The sequence below is a fragment of the Emydura macquarii genome, unplaced genomic scaffold (genome assembly GCF_026122565.2).
Source record: "Emydura macquarii macquarii isolate MOO-44397 ecotype Brisbane River unplaced genomic scaffold, CSIRO-AGI_Emac_v2 contig_2897, whole genome shotgun sequence".
Lineage (NCBI taxonomy): Eukaryota > Metazoa > Chordata > Testudines > Chelidae > Emydura > Emydura macquarii.
The window spans coordinates 27,899,411-27,915,764 of NW_027133034.1; the positions used below are offsets into that span (position 1 = coordinate 27,899,411).

The 16,354-nt window shown below is 42.9% G+C and overlaps 1 protein-coding gene across 1 annotated transcript in view; it reads left to right on the plus strand.

Moving 5' to 3' along the window:
* EPB41L4A (erythrocyte membrane protein band 4.1 like 4A) overlaps window positions 1-16,354 on the plus strand; it is a 209,401-nt gene that overhangs the window by 143,917 nt on the left and 49,130 nt on the right. Inside the window, exons 14-16 of the mRNA XM_067568812.1 lie at window positions 10,528-10,618; window positions 13,366-13,449; window positions 15,653-15,766. Of these exons, the coding sequence (XP_067424913.1) occupies window positions 10,528-10,618; window positions 13,366-13,449; window positions 15,653-15,766 (289 nt within the window). The remainder of the gene's footprint in view (window positions 1-10,527; window positions 10,619-13,365; window positions 13,450-15,652; window positions 15,767-16,354) is intronic.

The window sequence follows — 16,354 nt, forward strand, 5'->3', positions numbered from 1 at the left end:
GGAATTAAAAAACAATAATAATGTAGAACTTACAAAATTTGTGACACACACTTCCAGTAATTATTACTTTTGTGACATCCCATCCCTTGCTCTTTGTCTATATGATGGCTGCATAGATTATAAGCCCTTTGGAACAGAGGCACGGCTTCTTGCCTGTCCATATAGTTCCTAAGACAGTGCAGGTGCTACATAAATAATAGCAGTTCTTCTAATGCTGGTCCCTATGTGGGTACACATGTGGACCATGCGACTAAGACCAGAAAATCTTGCAAGTAGCATCCTTTGGTCCACTCTTGTGCTTTGGATCTTGTGCACATCACCAAGTGTATAAGGAGAGGTGTGGACCAACTGCCTCTTCAGTTTCTTCTTACTGCCTCATGGCCTGAGTTAGAATCCTGTGTGTTCAGAGCTACCATCATATCATCTTCATCCTGTAAATATAATTGCATGTAGTTTGTTAGTGTTTTTATAGTATTTTATACAGTTAGTGCAGCTTAGTTTTACCCACCCCAGGGACCCTCTCTCCCTCTCTCTCTCTTCAGGAGTAAGACTGTGCCCAGAATTTTGGGATTTAAAAACTGCTTCTCCTGTCCTCATTTCTTTTCAGTCAGTAATGACCACCAGTGCCTTGGGGAGATGCATATCTTGGGGGCCTTCAGTGCCTTGGGGAGATGCATATCTCCACCAAGTGTAGTATCTGTTCCTCCTCCCTATCCCGGACCTCAGGCAGGTGACAGCTCCAACTGAGGAAGTACCTCATGGAGAAAGCCATGAGACCCCAGTCAGATCCAGGCTGGGGAGACATCAGCTGCAGTCGTTGAGTAGCATGTCTCCAAGCATGAGCTTTGGAGCAGAGACCAGATCAGATAGATCTAAAGACTGTTATCTCAGGCTTTTCATGAGCTTATGGGGAACTCTCACAGACATAAAAACAGGTTCCCTTCTAAGCCTGATTCTAAGAGAAGGGATCCCTTACTGACTCCTTCCAAGGCAGATGAGTCTTACTGTGCAGGTCCAAAGGACTTAGGTCTGCCTAAGTCTCCTGACTACGAAAGGAAAGCGCACAGGAGCAAAACCCCAACAGTACTGGCTCTGATAATGATACTGGTGCTAACCATGATCTCTAGAAAGCCAAAGGACCAATATATGCCAGTACCAACCAAGAGCTCCAGATGGGACTCTGTCTCCGATGGTATTGGCCTGGCCTTGTAAGGATCCGCTGACTATCAAGTCTGTCATGGCACCAGATATGGCAGAACCAACAACCAGGACTCCTTGTACTACAGGACAGTCTGAGACATATACTACTCTGTGGGATATCTTCCCCCTTCCAAACCCACAATCTCCTCTACTTTCTGGCCCAGTCCTTTTTGAGGGAAATTTTTACCCCAGAAGAGGATACCACCACAAGGGGAAAGAGTTACTCACCTAGTCCATCTACAAGCTGGTACTGACAGGCATGTAATCTTCCTGACCTGCTGAGACAATTGCCCCATCTTCACCATCCCCATCTGATGATCATAGGTAATATCAATAACTAATGCAGAGGTTGTTGGCAGAACTTCAGATTCCATTAGAAGTTCAAGATACACAACATGAACTCTTGGGTATCCTGTAGCCCACAGCACCCCATTGGGTAGCTTTCCTGGTGAATGAGGCCATTATGGAACAGTTGAAGTGGTATTGCATATATCATCCATGTATACCCATATTACTAAAAGGGCTGAGAAGTATTGTTTTGTGCCTGCAAGAGGGGCAGAATTCTTGTTCACCCATCCTGGCCCCAACTTTCTAGTAGTACAAACAACCATGGAAAGATCAAGGCAACAATACCCTAAAATGTCATCTGGAGACCAGGGAGCTGAATGCCTGGTCCTTCTGGGGAGGAAGGTAATTACATTTGCCAATCTCCAGTCCAGAATCTATAGCTACCAGGCCTTGTTAGCAGAATATGACTGTATGAATTACACAAAGCTCCCAGATTTCAAAGATAAACTCTCTTGGAAGGACTGGGCCAAATTTCAAGCCCTTGTTGAGGAAGGTAAAATTGTACTAAAATATCAGTGCAGGCTGTGGTGATGTGAACAATACCACATCAAGATCAATAGTGAGCAGATTAGCAGTGTGGCTTCACTCTTCTGAACCTCTCTGGGGAAACCTGAACTCCACTGAGGTCTTGCCCTTTGACAAAACCAATCTCTTTAATGAGATCATAGATGAGTCTTTGCTCTCGTTAAAAGACTCCAGGACAATCTGCTGCTCCTTAGGCACTTTTACCCTGGCCCTGAAGAAGAAGCCTCATAAACAGGTATATAAGCCAATTTCTCTTCCATAGACTTTCTACCACCAGCAACCATACGAACTGCCACAGAAGCATCAAAGGGTGCAAAGGGCAAAGTGTTCAGCCCCATCCACCTTAATAGCAGCCACCCAGCTTCATCCACTAGCTAATGGTTGCTTTTGACAGGACACTTGAGAGTTGTGACCTAACAGTGATGCCATCTCCATCCATTTCTGAAGTTTCCTTTGGTGGTGCCTAGCATATTTTGCTGGCAACTGGAGGGCTATTACAAAAGACATCCACTTGGATTACACCATCAAGTTTCTTTCTCCACCTCCTCCAAAATCCTCTTCCTGGCCCCTGTTTAGGGACCACTCTCATGAGGAGCTCCTCTGATAGGAGCTGGACGCTGTCCTCAAGCAAGGCACTATAGAGCAGTGCCATCTCAACATCAAGGAAAAGGGTTCCACTCCAGCTAGTAGACAGTACTCCAGAAAAAGGGTAGATGGAGACCCATTCTTGACCTACCTCAGCTGAATATTTTTATTTGCAAATTAAAGTTCCGTATAGTTACATTTGCATCAGTAATTCCCTCCTTGAAAAAGGACACATGGTTTGCAGCTCTTGACATGAAAGATGCTTATTTTCATGTGAACAGTCACCCATCCCACAGAAGGTTCCTCAGGTTTCTGGTAGGACAGGAACACTACCACTTCAGGAGCTTCTGTTCAGTCTGGCAACAATATCCAGGATCTTCACCAAGGTCTTCTCAGTGGTGGCAGCACAGATGAGAGGAAACAGCTACATCATCTTCCCGTATGTGGATACCTGGTTTCAAACAGGCAGATCCCATTTGGAAGTTCAGTCAGCAACCTTGTTCTTTATCCTCTTCCTCCTGGCATCCTTGGGAATCTACATAAACATGGAAAAGTCTATTCTGACTCCCATGCAGCTTATAGACTTTATAGGGCAATCCTGGATTTGATCTCAGCAAGGGCCTACCTCCCTGCAGATAAATTCTATACCATAAGCAGTCTGATAAACCAATTCACTGTCAAACCCTGAATAACAGTCTGTGTCTGTCTGTCTTTGCTAGGCCACATGGCCTCCTGTATTTAGGGAATGCTTTTAAGAACCTGCAGGACTAGAATCTGAGACCATGGGGGGTCTGGGCCACCAACACTTCCACATTGTAATTGGAAGGTCAGGTTGTCTTTTCGCTGGATGACCCAGTGCAGCTAGACACTTCAGGGAGTACCACCCAGTGAGGCCTGAGTGGCAGCTCCCCATAGCCCACTGACTGGCTCATGTAGGTATATATACAAGGAAGCCATCATGGGGAGCTGTCTGAACAACTTGCTTGCTTGCTTCTGCTCCTCACTATGAACCCTGGACTCCAGCTTCTGACTCTGGTTCATTCCCAGTTACTTGTCTGCTCTCTGTAACCTGGTACCTGACCCTGACCCTGAATTCCTGATATACTGATCTAGCTCAACACCGATTTTGCTACTTGCCTCCCACCTGCAACTTGGTGCCTCACCCTGACTTTTTGGTATCCTGACCCGGCTTGACCCTGACCCAAGTATTCGTCTCTTGACTGTGACTTGGTAACTGACTGGTGCACACAGGCTGCCCATGGCCTGGCCCTGACAACACTATTCACCAGGCTGCATCTCCATATTCAACCAAGCCTGGCTCCCTTCAGCATATATACCAAATAGACACAGCATGAATAGGGTAGTGACAATCCCCATCAGTGTCAGGGCTTCCCTCCCCTGGTGGATGAACCCAACATGATGATAATCATGGACACATCCCTCGTAGATTGGGGAGCCCACATGAACAATCAGATGGCAGAAGATGTGTGGACACCTTTGGGAGGCCAGGATGCAAATCAGTTTCTTGGAACTAAGTGCAATCAAACAGGCCTGCAATGGATTCCTCCCACTCATACGATCCTGACCTGTCTGGATAATGTCAGACAACATGACAGCGGTCTTCTGTATAAACAAAGAAGGAGGGGAAAAATCCCTCCCACTGTACCTAAAGATGGTTAACCTATGGAACTGTTGTATCCAGAACCACATCACAATTTCTGCGATGTACCTTCCGGGCGCTCAGAACTCACTGGTGGACAGCGTCAGCAGGCATTTCACCATTGATCACAAGTGGAAGTTACATTCAGTGCTGAACAACAGCTTCACTCAGTGGGGAATGCCATCTTGGGACCTGGAATACAGCGTCTGATTCTGGTGCCACATTTCAAGAAAGATGTGAATAAATTGAAGAGAATCCACAGGAGAATAACAAAAATGATAACAGTTTAGAAAACCTGATCTATGAGGAAAGGTTATGTTTAGTCTTGAGAAAAGAAGACTGAGTGGGGACTTGATAACAGTCTTCAAATATATTAAGGGCTGTTATAAACAGGATGGTGATCAATTGTTCTCCACATTCCCTGAAGGTAGGACAAGCAGTAATGGGCTTAATCTGCAGCGAGGGAGATTTAGGTTAGATATTAGGAAAAACTTTCTAACTGTAAAATAGTTTAGCTGTACTGAAATAGGTTACCAAGGTACAGTGTGGAATTCCCATCACTGGAAGTTTTTAAGAACAGGTTAGATGATCAGTTGACAGGTGTAGTGGCCCTGTCTCAGTGCAGGGGGCTGGAATAGCCAACCTCTCGAGGTCCTTTTCAGCCATATTCTATGATTGTATGAACAAGAAGATCAACACACATTGCTGCAAAAGCAGCACATGTCGGGACTCCAAGGGCAATGCCCTACTATTGTCCTGGACTGGTCGTCTGAAGTATTCCTTCCTTCCCATCCCACTAATATCCCAGGTTCTATGGAAGATTTTTCACAACAAAGTATGTCATTCTCATCACACCCTATTGGCCCAGATAGTTCCGATTTCGAGACTCCCAACTCATCAATCTCTCAACTCATCAGCATTCAGTCTTTCCCAGACCTGCTGACTCCTGCTATTTTAGACTGTCTCCTCGCTCTCAAGACATTGGGGCTGTCTGTTAGCTTGTTGTGGGTCCACATAACACAACCAGTGCATTCCACCCTCCAGCAGATGGCTATTCTATCTTTACTCGCCCAGTGATTTCTAGAGGGTCTGACTAGAACCTTCCCACCAGTGGTAAAGCTAGCACCACTTTTTGAACCATTGGCCATGTGCTTTATGTCCCACCTGAATGTGAAGGTCACCTTCCTGGTTGACATTAGGTTGATCAAGAGGATGGGTGAGCTGGGGGCCCTCATGGCCAAACTCTATACACTACATTTCATATCCTTTTGCCTTCACCTGAAATTCCTCCCATAGGTAATTTCCAAGTTCCCACATAAACCAGTTGATTCTCTTAATGGTGTTCTTCCCGAAGCCTCATGCCTTCAGCGAGAAGAGGACACTTCACTCTCCCGACATCAGACGAGCATTGGCATTCTACCTACAAAGAACTAAACCATTTACAAAATCACCTAGACTATTTGTTGCTACAGTGGAGTGAGCATGGGGACAAGTGATATCTGCTCAGAGACTCCATAAGTGGATTTCAGGCCGTAGCCTCCTTTACTATCAGTTGATGCATTTCACTCCCCTGTATATGGTGAGGGCCTATTCCACTACAGCACAGGCAACTTGAGTAGCATTTCTTCAAGAAGTGCCTATGCTGGACAACCTGGAGTTCCATGCACACTTTTAAGATGTGTTACGCTTTGGTCCAACCCTCTTTTGCCAACACAGCCTTTGAAATGGCAGTTTTACAGACTGCATCTTTGGACCCCCTCTTATTTGAGTACTGCTTGCCAGTCATCCAGATGTGGAATACACATAGGGACATTCAGCACTTGAAGATGAAATGCTGGTTACTTACCTGTAACTGGAAGTTCTTCAAGATGTGTGGTGCCTATCTGTTTTCCACTACCCTTCCTCCTTCCTCTTTGCTTCAGGTCATGTCTGGATTCGTAGTAGAAAAAGAGTTGGAGAGGCAGTCGGTTTGCACTTCCCCTTACACTCTAGGTGCTAAGCACAAGACGATTCAGGGCAGAGGTGCAGATTAACAGACACTACTTGCATGATCTTCTGGTCTCAGGTGCATGGCACACATGCATGCCAACATGTGGAATACAGATAGGGACCACACATCTTGAACAACTTCCAGTTACAGGTAAATAACCTCTGTTTACCAGACAGTAGTATCTGAGCTACTGCCTTGGGCAGCGGGTATAATAGGCTAAGCCTCCCCAAATAGCCACCGCTGGAAGCTCCTGCTGCGCCCCGCCCACTCTCCTCCCCTGCTCTGCCCCAGACCCCACTCCCACTTGGCCCTCTCCCCATAAGTGGCAGGTGGGAGGAGGCCTAGGGGGAGGGGCGATGAGGTTGGCTGGCGGGGGGTGGGGGGGGAGGTTTCTGGGAAGGCTGTGACAAGGCATGAGCAGCTGGTGGGGGGCCTTAGGCAAGGGGTCCTGAGGCCCTTTTAGCAAAGGCACTGGATAACTGGCTTGTGCCCGGCCTTTTCAGGGGCTGATGCTAGGCACTGAGGGGCTGCAGAGCACCAGCTGGCTGCACAGAACCAGAGGATTGTCCTGCATGCTGGAGCCCGGGACCACTGGGCCAAACAGCTCTGGGAGCAGCGAACCGCCTGCTCCCCACCTAATAGCCCCGGTGCTCCAAGGGACCCCAGCACAGGATGCAGCCTGCTCCTGAGCAGCTGCAACAGGAGAGAGCTGGGGGCATGGCAGAGAATCAGCGCAGGTAAGTGCTTGCAAACTGTGCCAGAGGTGGTCTCGGCGGTGGGGTGCTCCCAAAGCGCCCTGGATCAGGGACTGACTGTGGGTCTCTCCTGGGAGAGCAGGGAAGGCAAGGGTTGCAGTGGGTTTGCCCCAGTGCAGATGTGGGGGAGACACAGGCTGGGGATGCTCTAGACCCTTGCTTTCCCTGCTGTCCCAGGAGAGTCCCACAGTGTCACCCATGGCTACTGCAGTTATTTCCTTGGACTCAGAAATAGCATTAACTGCAGTAATTTGATATCACTTAGTGCTAGCTTTGAATGATGACCTTTTATCTCATATACTTCTAACAGCATGGGCAGCCTAATAACATCTGCCCAGTGCTTAATTTGTGCCAGGACCGGCACTTCTAGGCTTGGGAGTTCATAGCCCTGGCGCCTCTGGGCTTGCTGCATCCATTATGAATGTAAAAAAATGGAGCCCCAGCACCTCTTTCACTGAAGATTAAGCACTGCATCTACAACAAAACTAATAAAACCAACCACCACTAACTCCTTATAACGTGCCACCTCAACCAGCTGCCTCCTCAAATGGCTGACAAAAAGGGAGGAAATTGCCTTTCACCAATCTTATTATGTGACACCTTTTTTATTTTAACCTTAAACATTTTGATGTCTTGCTGTACCTTCCAAAAAGGGAATTTTTGCAGTACTCTATTGTTTTAATAAGGTTGGCTTTTTTTCCTGTGGTTTTCATATTCAGACTCGTTCAGGAAGAGTCTTTGGTTTTCCTAACTCCTGTGTTCTCCCATTCCCTTCCCCCATTTTTTTCATAATCAGGTGGTGGTGTAGCATCATAGCTATTAACTTATACTAGAAAATAGAAACGGAGGTGTACGGATGAATGTGCACTGTTTCAGACAGATTATAGTCTTTGGTTCTCTCTTTAATTGATTATAAAATGGAGCATGCTCAGAATCCCTAAATACTGTTTTAAACTTTGCTTTTACAAATGGCTTCAAATGTAAATTGTACATGTTCCATATTTCACTGTTAAGGGCCTGAGTTTGCCTAATCCTTACACTTGTGTGACCAGAATAAAGGGCAGGCAGAATCACAGGCTTTGCCCTCAGAGAAATGCAAGGACTGCTCTTTCCATACTTCCTGGGGAGAGACAGGATAGGGGGAGGAGAAAGGGCTCTCGCTCCATCTCCCTCATGCATCAGGCAGCAAAATCACATGGAAAGTATTAAACTGTGACCCAGAAAGGGGTGGATGCCTTTGCACATCCAGGAGCTCTGGGAGGCAGAATTTCTTTCATTGCTCCCTCTGTGGTGGCTTTTCTCTGCATTGACTCTTACTGTGGGTTATGCTTACAAGACCAGATTGAGCCTTTACTACATTTTAAACATCGCTTTTTAGTTATTATAACCCATGAAAAAAGCTATTATTTCATACCATGACATTATCAAAGCTGTTTCTTCCAACCACAAAACCCAGTGTTTCCTTATAAGTAGTTTCATAGATGTCAGTCTATAGCAGTGTAAAGAATTTTAAATCAAAATCTTGCATTATCTTCAATGTACAATACAAGAGCCCTACCCAGAAATGATTTACAATGGGCTTTGTGTACTCTGTCTGTCTCAGGAATTGAGAACAGTTTTGAAGATAAGCTTTGTAGGAGGTGACTAAAACTGTCCTTGAGATGGAAAGAGAGGGCACGAGTTGAAGGGAATGTTATTTTATAAAGCCTGTGTGAAGAGGACAGAAACAGAAGTCTGACCCAGATTATTTTTTGTGCAATGCTAATACCATGACTCAGGTTAAAAATGATTAATTTTACAGGGTGTACCATAGGTCCAGCAACTTTTTACCTAGTTGCAAATATCTTGCATTGTAATAGTACAATATCTAAAATGCTGTTGATTTTTTTTAAAGTCTTGGAATAAGTTTACTGAGCCCTGGCATCTGTATACTTTTCTCTGCTAGATATTACTCAATATTCTAAATAATTTTTTCTTCAGTAGTTCCACAGATGAAGCAAGATACCAGAAACATGAATATATATTGCACACTGTGGAAACCAAAAGGATAGTGTGACTAAAACAGACAAATCTTGGTGGTGGTAACAAACCTACAGGATGTACTAGGTTAAATAGTTTTCCCTTTAATGATTTTGAAATGTGGAAATTTATACATAGTGTAACATTTTTATACTACTTTGAGCTGGTGCCTTAACCTAGTTTGTTATGTGTGAATAAATCTGAGTTTAAGGCCTTTGTGCTTCTCAAAGCATAGCTGCGTGAACCCATTTCCTTGGATCCTGGAACTGAGGGGCATGGAAGGAGGGAGTGGTGCTGCATTTTCCTCCCACTCCGTGGAAGCCTCTTCATAGATTACACGGAAGGTTCCAGCTCTGCGGATTTGGGATGGATAGAACCAAAATGGAGAGGGCACCTGGCAGATTATTGGGAATAAAATGTAGCCAATTGTCCTCTATACATATGCCCCATGTCTCTGGGTGATCCCCTGTGATCCACAAGTATAGGGGGTGGAACCAACAGCCTGTGCTTCCTCAAACAGAAGAATAGTAAATGAACTCGGTGAGTGCAACTCGGAGTGCCCACTCCTGTAAGTGGCTTACTCCCCCACAGATAAACATTGTGCCTTAAATTCCTGGGGGCAGTGATTGTGTCAGTTTACATGGTGAGTGCATCGTCAGTACCAATAATAACAAATCCAGTGAAAATATAGCTACTCCACACTCCTCTAAAACTAAACTGCAACTGACAAAATAAATGAACAAAAGATAGTTTCATGAGCATTATTTTGATTGCTTATTGTGTTTGTCTGTTTGCTTGTCAATTAACAAATTCATTAATTTATTGTGGTTCTCCTTGGTCCGAAGTGTGAATTAGCGAAGTTCTATTGTAATAATGAATGTTATACAGGCAAATCATCCAATCATCAAACAATATTAAATTATCAATTTGAGAGATTTTCCTTTAAAAAAAATCCATCCATTGTGTTGTACTATTATTTCAGCAGCCTCTTTTTACACAGTTATTACATCCGGGATTACCAATTTTTTTCATAGTATGGACCATGTCTTAATAAAGATATGGTGTCTCAGACACCTCCCCTCCTATTCATAATTGGGCAGTCCATCTCCCGTTTGCAGCTGCATAATATCCCTATGGGAACTATATCAGTAGCTTATGTGGAAAGGTAATACTAGGAAAATATTTAATATATTCTTACTTTTCTTTTAATGCAGTGCAGCTAGAAATAAGGTTAAGGAACTAGTATCTTTTGACCAGCGGCTCCTCAGGGACTGCTAGCAAGTGCTTCATAGGCCACAGTCTGGAACCAATATGTTAGCAATTGTATATTTTTGTATTTCCTAATACCACATTATATTCAATAGGACTGCGTAAAGTTCTGCAAAGTAGCCAAAATGTGTAGGAGAGCCACTAAAAGTTGGTTTGGGGTTTTGTTTTTTCCCCAGGATCCAAAAGCATAAATCAGGTTACAGCAAATATAGAAAATGGGGAAAAAGAAGGAACCACCAAAATTATTGCACCTTCCCCAGTAAAAAGGTAAGTGTATTGAGAACTACATTCATCTTGGCTTACTGATGAAGAGTTCCCATAAAGTGTCTGATAGAAAAACAAGTATATTAAACATCTGCAGATTTTTAAATCCAGGAAGGACCATAATGGTCTCCTAGTTGGACCTTCTACATAACACAGGCCATAGAATTTCACCCAGTAATTCCTGTATCAAGGCTTTATCTTCTGGCTGCACTAGAGCGAATTGTTTAGAAAGACATCCAGTCTTGATTTAAACAAGAAATGTGAGATTATGGCATGAAAGACACTGCCTGGGTTGGGGTTGGTGTGAAGGTCCACTGCCCCAATGGGAGCTTCAGAAGGCAGGATCAATGGATCCGAGAATGTAGAGGAAGAATGGACACTGAGAAAAGGGTGCAGCATGTGTTCCTACTCTCCACCTCCGTTCAGGGCCAGCTCTTCTTCCTAGTTTGAGGCAGAAGAAAAGGCAGACATGGCCCCATACCACCCAAGCTACCCACTCTGGGAAATCTGGCATTCTGGTCACCACCCACTCCATTGTGCTGCAGACACTGGCAAGGACAGGCATAATAGTGACTAAAATTAAGAATCTTTTGGGCCAGATCATCAGCTGATGTAAATCAGCAACACTCCATTGAATATAATGATCCATTCTCTTTAATTTTCAAAACTGAAATATACTTCTGTTAATAGACATACTTAAGAGGGAAAGAGAATCTACTTACTTCTGAACATGACAAAATGGAAAGTCTAAAAAATTCTGCAGCAGATTTCCATTGATGTATGTTTTTTAAATAGTGTTAATCATTTTAAAATTAAAAGAACTAGTTAAAGCAACAACAGAGTATATCTGCTGTTCCTTGCATGCTGCATATCTTGTGTATTGTAGGCACATGTCTGTATAGAGACTTGTTCCATTTTTAGAGAAGATATTAAGAGAAGATTCTCTAGCATGAGAGTTAAATAACAAAATTCATAAAGTTCCTTGATTTTTTCCCTATCTGCATCAGTAGTTGAGAAATACTTTCCATCTCTACTAAACATGGGTACCAGACAGATAGCAGACTCCCTCTGTGAGGCATTTACAGTTTGATTGTGTACTTCATCCCACTTCTTTCTAGTACTATGCCCTAAGAAAGCTTACAAGGCATCTTTTAACAACTCTTCTGAGCTGAGTCTTCATAGCTTAGCATCTCATTTACTGCTGAGATAGATAGCTGGTCAGCTATACATAAATGGTATAAATTCAAGATAAGTCATAAAAAACAGTAATCTCGTGAAATTCCAATGCTAACCTTTTCAAAAATACTGAATGAGCTCAATCCCTTTTGCAACTGCACAGCTGAAGATAATGCCAGTATCTGAAGAACTGTCATGCTGTAGCACTCTAGCTGTAAAATACAGATCTGCTCTGAATGAGAAGTGGCTTAGAAATCAAATACTGTTAATTCACTTCCCAGGATTATTGCTCTCTCTCTCTCTTTTTATAAAGTTGTGTTGGACATGCATTTAAAATTTTGTCACCATTTTAATAATCACCTCATTGTGTAATTGTAGTACTATTAAAAAAAAAAAGGGAGGGGGGAGGGGGAGTGGGGAGTTTCCCCCAATACAGGACAGAGCCTATTTATCAGGTTTATTTGCTCCATCTGCAGAGAGTTAGGATTGGCAATAGATTCTCTGCATACATCTGAATTGACAGCCAAAGGAGGGCAATATTAAGAAAAATATGATTCACTTTCTGAAGTGACCTAATTTAGTTTCTCTCTTTCTTCTGCTGCCTAGCTGGTAGCTTTTGCAATTTTTACGCTATATGAGAAATAAATTATTAACTCAATGACCTGGAGTAACAGAAGGCTGAGGTTAAAAGTGGATTAACAAATTAAGTATTCAAGTTTTCTTAATAAAATCGAACCTATCAGGATGGTAGCAAACCTTACTCTCAGAGTGACGAATGCTGGCTAGTGTCCCTCTAAACCTCTCCAGAAGCCTGTGTTGATGGTTTGTACTTTGAAAGTGTCTGCAGCATTTATACTTGCAATATGATGCTGTGCCAGTTATGAAGAATTTCGTGACAGCTAGTGTGGTTATCCAATGATATGCTGAACTGGGAGTCTTGAGTTAGGCTTTCCAGCTTGCTGGCAAAAAAACTGAGGGGAAGGCAAGATCAGCCACTGTAGAGGGGAAGAGAGCATTCTCCAACCAGAAACCAGCTCTGCAACACTGATAGCCTGTCCAGGAGCCTTGGCCATTTTTCCTTGGCTGGAGTAAGAAATATAAAAGTCAGCAGTGGAAAAAGAAGAAACTGAAAGAGGAAGAAAGAAAGGAAAGAAAGAAAGAAGAGATACTGCAGTTGATATTGCAAAGATTTTCAGGTGTTTTAGAATGTATTATTGGCTTCTCCATTGGTAGGGTCACATGCTCACTACTAACTACTTGTGTGTCCAGTGTCCTATCCCTGGTTGTCTTGAAACATTTTTTCCAGACTTAATCAGAAATAATATTGCAGAACTAATTTGCTGGTGCTCTTTCCAACATCCATAGGTGACATATCTGTCAGGAATTCTTCAGGATGCAGGGCCAGTGGCTTTATGCCTGGGAAGTGGGTAATACCTGCATGTCCCTAGGATGAGCATCAATGAGGAAATGAGGAAAAAAAGGTGTTTTAAAAATCATTATATTCATTGTTTTTATTTGTGTGTGTGTGTGTGTGTGTGTATATATATATATATATTTTTTTTTCCCCCCCTTAGCTTTAAAAAGGCAAAAAATGAAAATATTCCAGAAACCCAAAGAAGTAAAACAAGTACACCATGGGAGGAAAATGGCCCCCAGAGGTAAGGTAAACAACAGTGGTGATGGTAAGGTAAACAATGGTGATGATTTTGTTTGGTTGATAGTGCAGGAGAGTAGATGTAATACATTCATGAAGAGCAGGGTCAGAGTGAACACACATCATGCATTCCACGAGGCAAACCTGTATGTAGCATTTTACCTGGCATTTCTACATAAGTCCCTGGGTTCCATTTGTACATTCTGGATGCAATGTTGGCTTGTTCTGATCAGTGCATTTTCAGGGTAAGAACAAAACAATTTATAAGTATTCTGTTGCTAGAAGGGCAGAGTGCATGTATTTATTTTTCAGTAATGTAAATCAGCGTATAAAAGTAATATCCTGGTAGCAAACCACACTTTTGCAGAAGAAATAAGCATTATGCTTAATCCAGCCTTAACATTATTATTGAAACATTTAGTATATTATTCCATTCATAGTAAATTGACATTAAAAATGATTTTGTGACTTTTGAGAGAGAAAATGTTATCAAGCTGCCATGTTGCTGTTTCAGTGTTAAAATGATCCCTTTGGGAAGATGCAAGTTTGATATTTTAGCAGCCAAATGATGGTAATCTTGAATTTATATAGCTCCTTCCATCCCAAAGCACTTTGCTGCATAGGTTTTTCATGATCTCTAGTAAAGAATTTACACCATTGAAATGCAATCACCTCTGGGATGAAGTACAATTCTTTAACTGAGCAGAGGAATGCTGTAAACAGCTATTTATGGCAGGGAGTGAAGAATAATGCAACTGAAACCCCCCAGGTGTTTAGGAAAACAGAATGTAATACCCAAACTGGATTTGGGGCAGAATGCAAGGTGTTGCCATCACTTTTCTTGTGAAAAATGCCAATTGATCTCCAATGGATCAAGTTAGGACCTTAGTTTAACATATCTCATCCCAAAAGATTGTAGAGTACTTATGTAAGAGCAATAAACCACCCTGGCATAATGAAAAATATTTATTCACTGGGGTTTTCAAAGCACTTGTTTTGCCTTCTACCTGACATTGTGGCCGGAGTACACATATGCTATCATATATAGGGCCCTACCAAATTCACGGCCATGAAAAACATGTCATGGACCATGAAATCAGACATCCCCCATAAAATTGAGCTATTGGAAGGAAGTGTGGAGGATAGGGCTGGGGGCGCCCCAGCTGGGGACTTCTGCCATTCACCAGGCTTCAGCTGCTAGTCTGCTGGGCTGGGGAGGGCGGGACTTCCTCTTCCACTGCATGGCTACTCTTGGAGGGAGGTCAGACTCACTTCTGGGTACCTCCCTGGGCTGCAGGAAGCTCTGTGGCTGTGCTGCCTTCAGAGCTTATAAAACTGTGAAATTTCAGGTGTAAACATCTGAAAACGTGAAATTGACCAATTTTAAAATCCTCTGGCCATGAAATTGATCAAAATAGACTTAATTTGGTAGGGCCCTAATCATATAGATAGCATGACCTTTTCCTTAAATATTTTCATACAAAGTGTATTTGTGAGGGATCATTATATTGTAAATGAATTAACCTGTGCTGTGATCCAGTCAGAACATCAAACTGTGTCATTGCTTGGTTGGGAGACCTCCAAGGAAAACTCAGGGGGTTTGCAAAGTGGTTTTGATAATTCAACTGGTCAGAATTTATCCACTCCTGAGTTATAACTGAACTGGCGTGTCATCACAGGGCTATCAGTACTAGGCTGCAGGGGGTACAGCCTTTCAACTAAGGTGTTGAATTGAAGATTCGAGCATATGTGGATCCCTAAGTATGTAAATTGTAGAGTATGGATTAGTCTCCTGTTTTCGTTAGCATTATAAATAAAATGTGTTATGAAAATCTTACTATGCCAGAAATAATGTATGGGTCTGTTCTTCTTTGTGGCTGCCCACAGCTACTGAATCAGGGGCAGTACTGTGTAATGTCCCATTACCACTCTGCAAAGGGTTCTTTGTAATTGTCCCTGGTTTTCAAGATTCAGTGTAATATATTTCTTTCTGAAAAACAATAGCATCCTCAATCTCAGCTTGACCAACTCTTGTTATCTACATTCCATTCGGTATAGAGAATTGTAGTGTTTCTTACCATTGTCATTACAGCTATTTGAAAAAATCTAATTATGTACCTTCTCACTATTTCTGTACAGTAAGGCAGGGTATCTAAATCGCCTGATACTTTTTAGGTCAATTGTTTACTCTTGCTGTTTAACTCTAGTGGACTGTATAATTCTCCCAATGACCGCAATAAATCACCAAAGTTTCCTTACTCTCGACGACGGAACCCATCAGGTGGCAGTGAAAATGAATCTGGGCAACAAGTTAGAAGAAGGTAAGAATGTGGAGAGTAATATTAGATTCTGCTTACAACTGAAATCTTTTTTGCAGTTCTCCATGCTTTGGGCTCAATAAAGGCAGCTTAAACCTGAGCTGTGTCAGAGAAGAGAATCACCAATAATCAATGGGTGAACAAAAATTTTAGAATTACTGCTGCCTATGTGGAAGGAGGAAGGTGTGGCCACTGTGCCCTGTGCTCCAGGCAAATCTATCTGAGTCCAATGGGAGAGGTTGGAGGCTGAAAGGCCTTGAGTTAGCCCCTTTGCCTGCTGTGGTTGCTGGTGCCAGCTGCTTTGGGAAAGGAGTGCCCAACATGCAGGGATTTGAATAATCTGCCCTTGTATGCTCCTCCCAGTTGCTGCTACTCCTTATGGGGAGGAGAGAGAGGAGGTTGCTTGTTTGGCAATGTGATTGTATAAAGAATATCAATATTGCAATATTGTTTTTCAACAAAAAGGCTAAAGTGGTGAAGCCATTAAGGAAGCTCTCCTCAATATGGCCTTTGGTGACTCTCAAAACACTGGACAGTATGTCTGCGAAAACAGATCTGTGAACTATTTAGTATGTTCCTTTATACAGATGT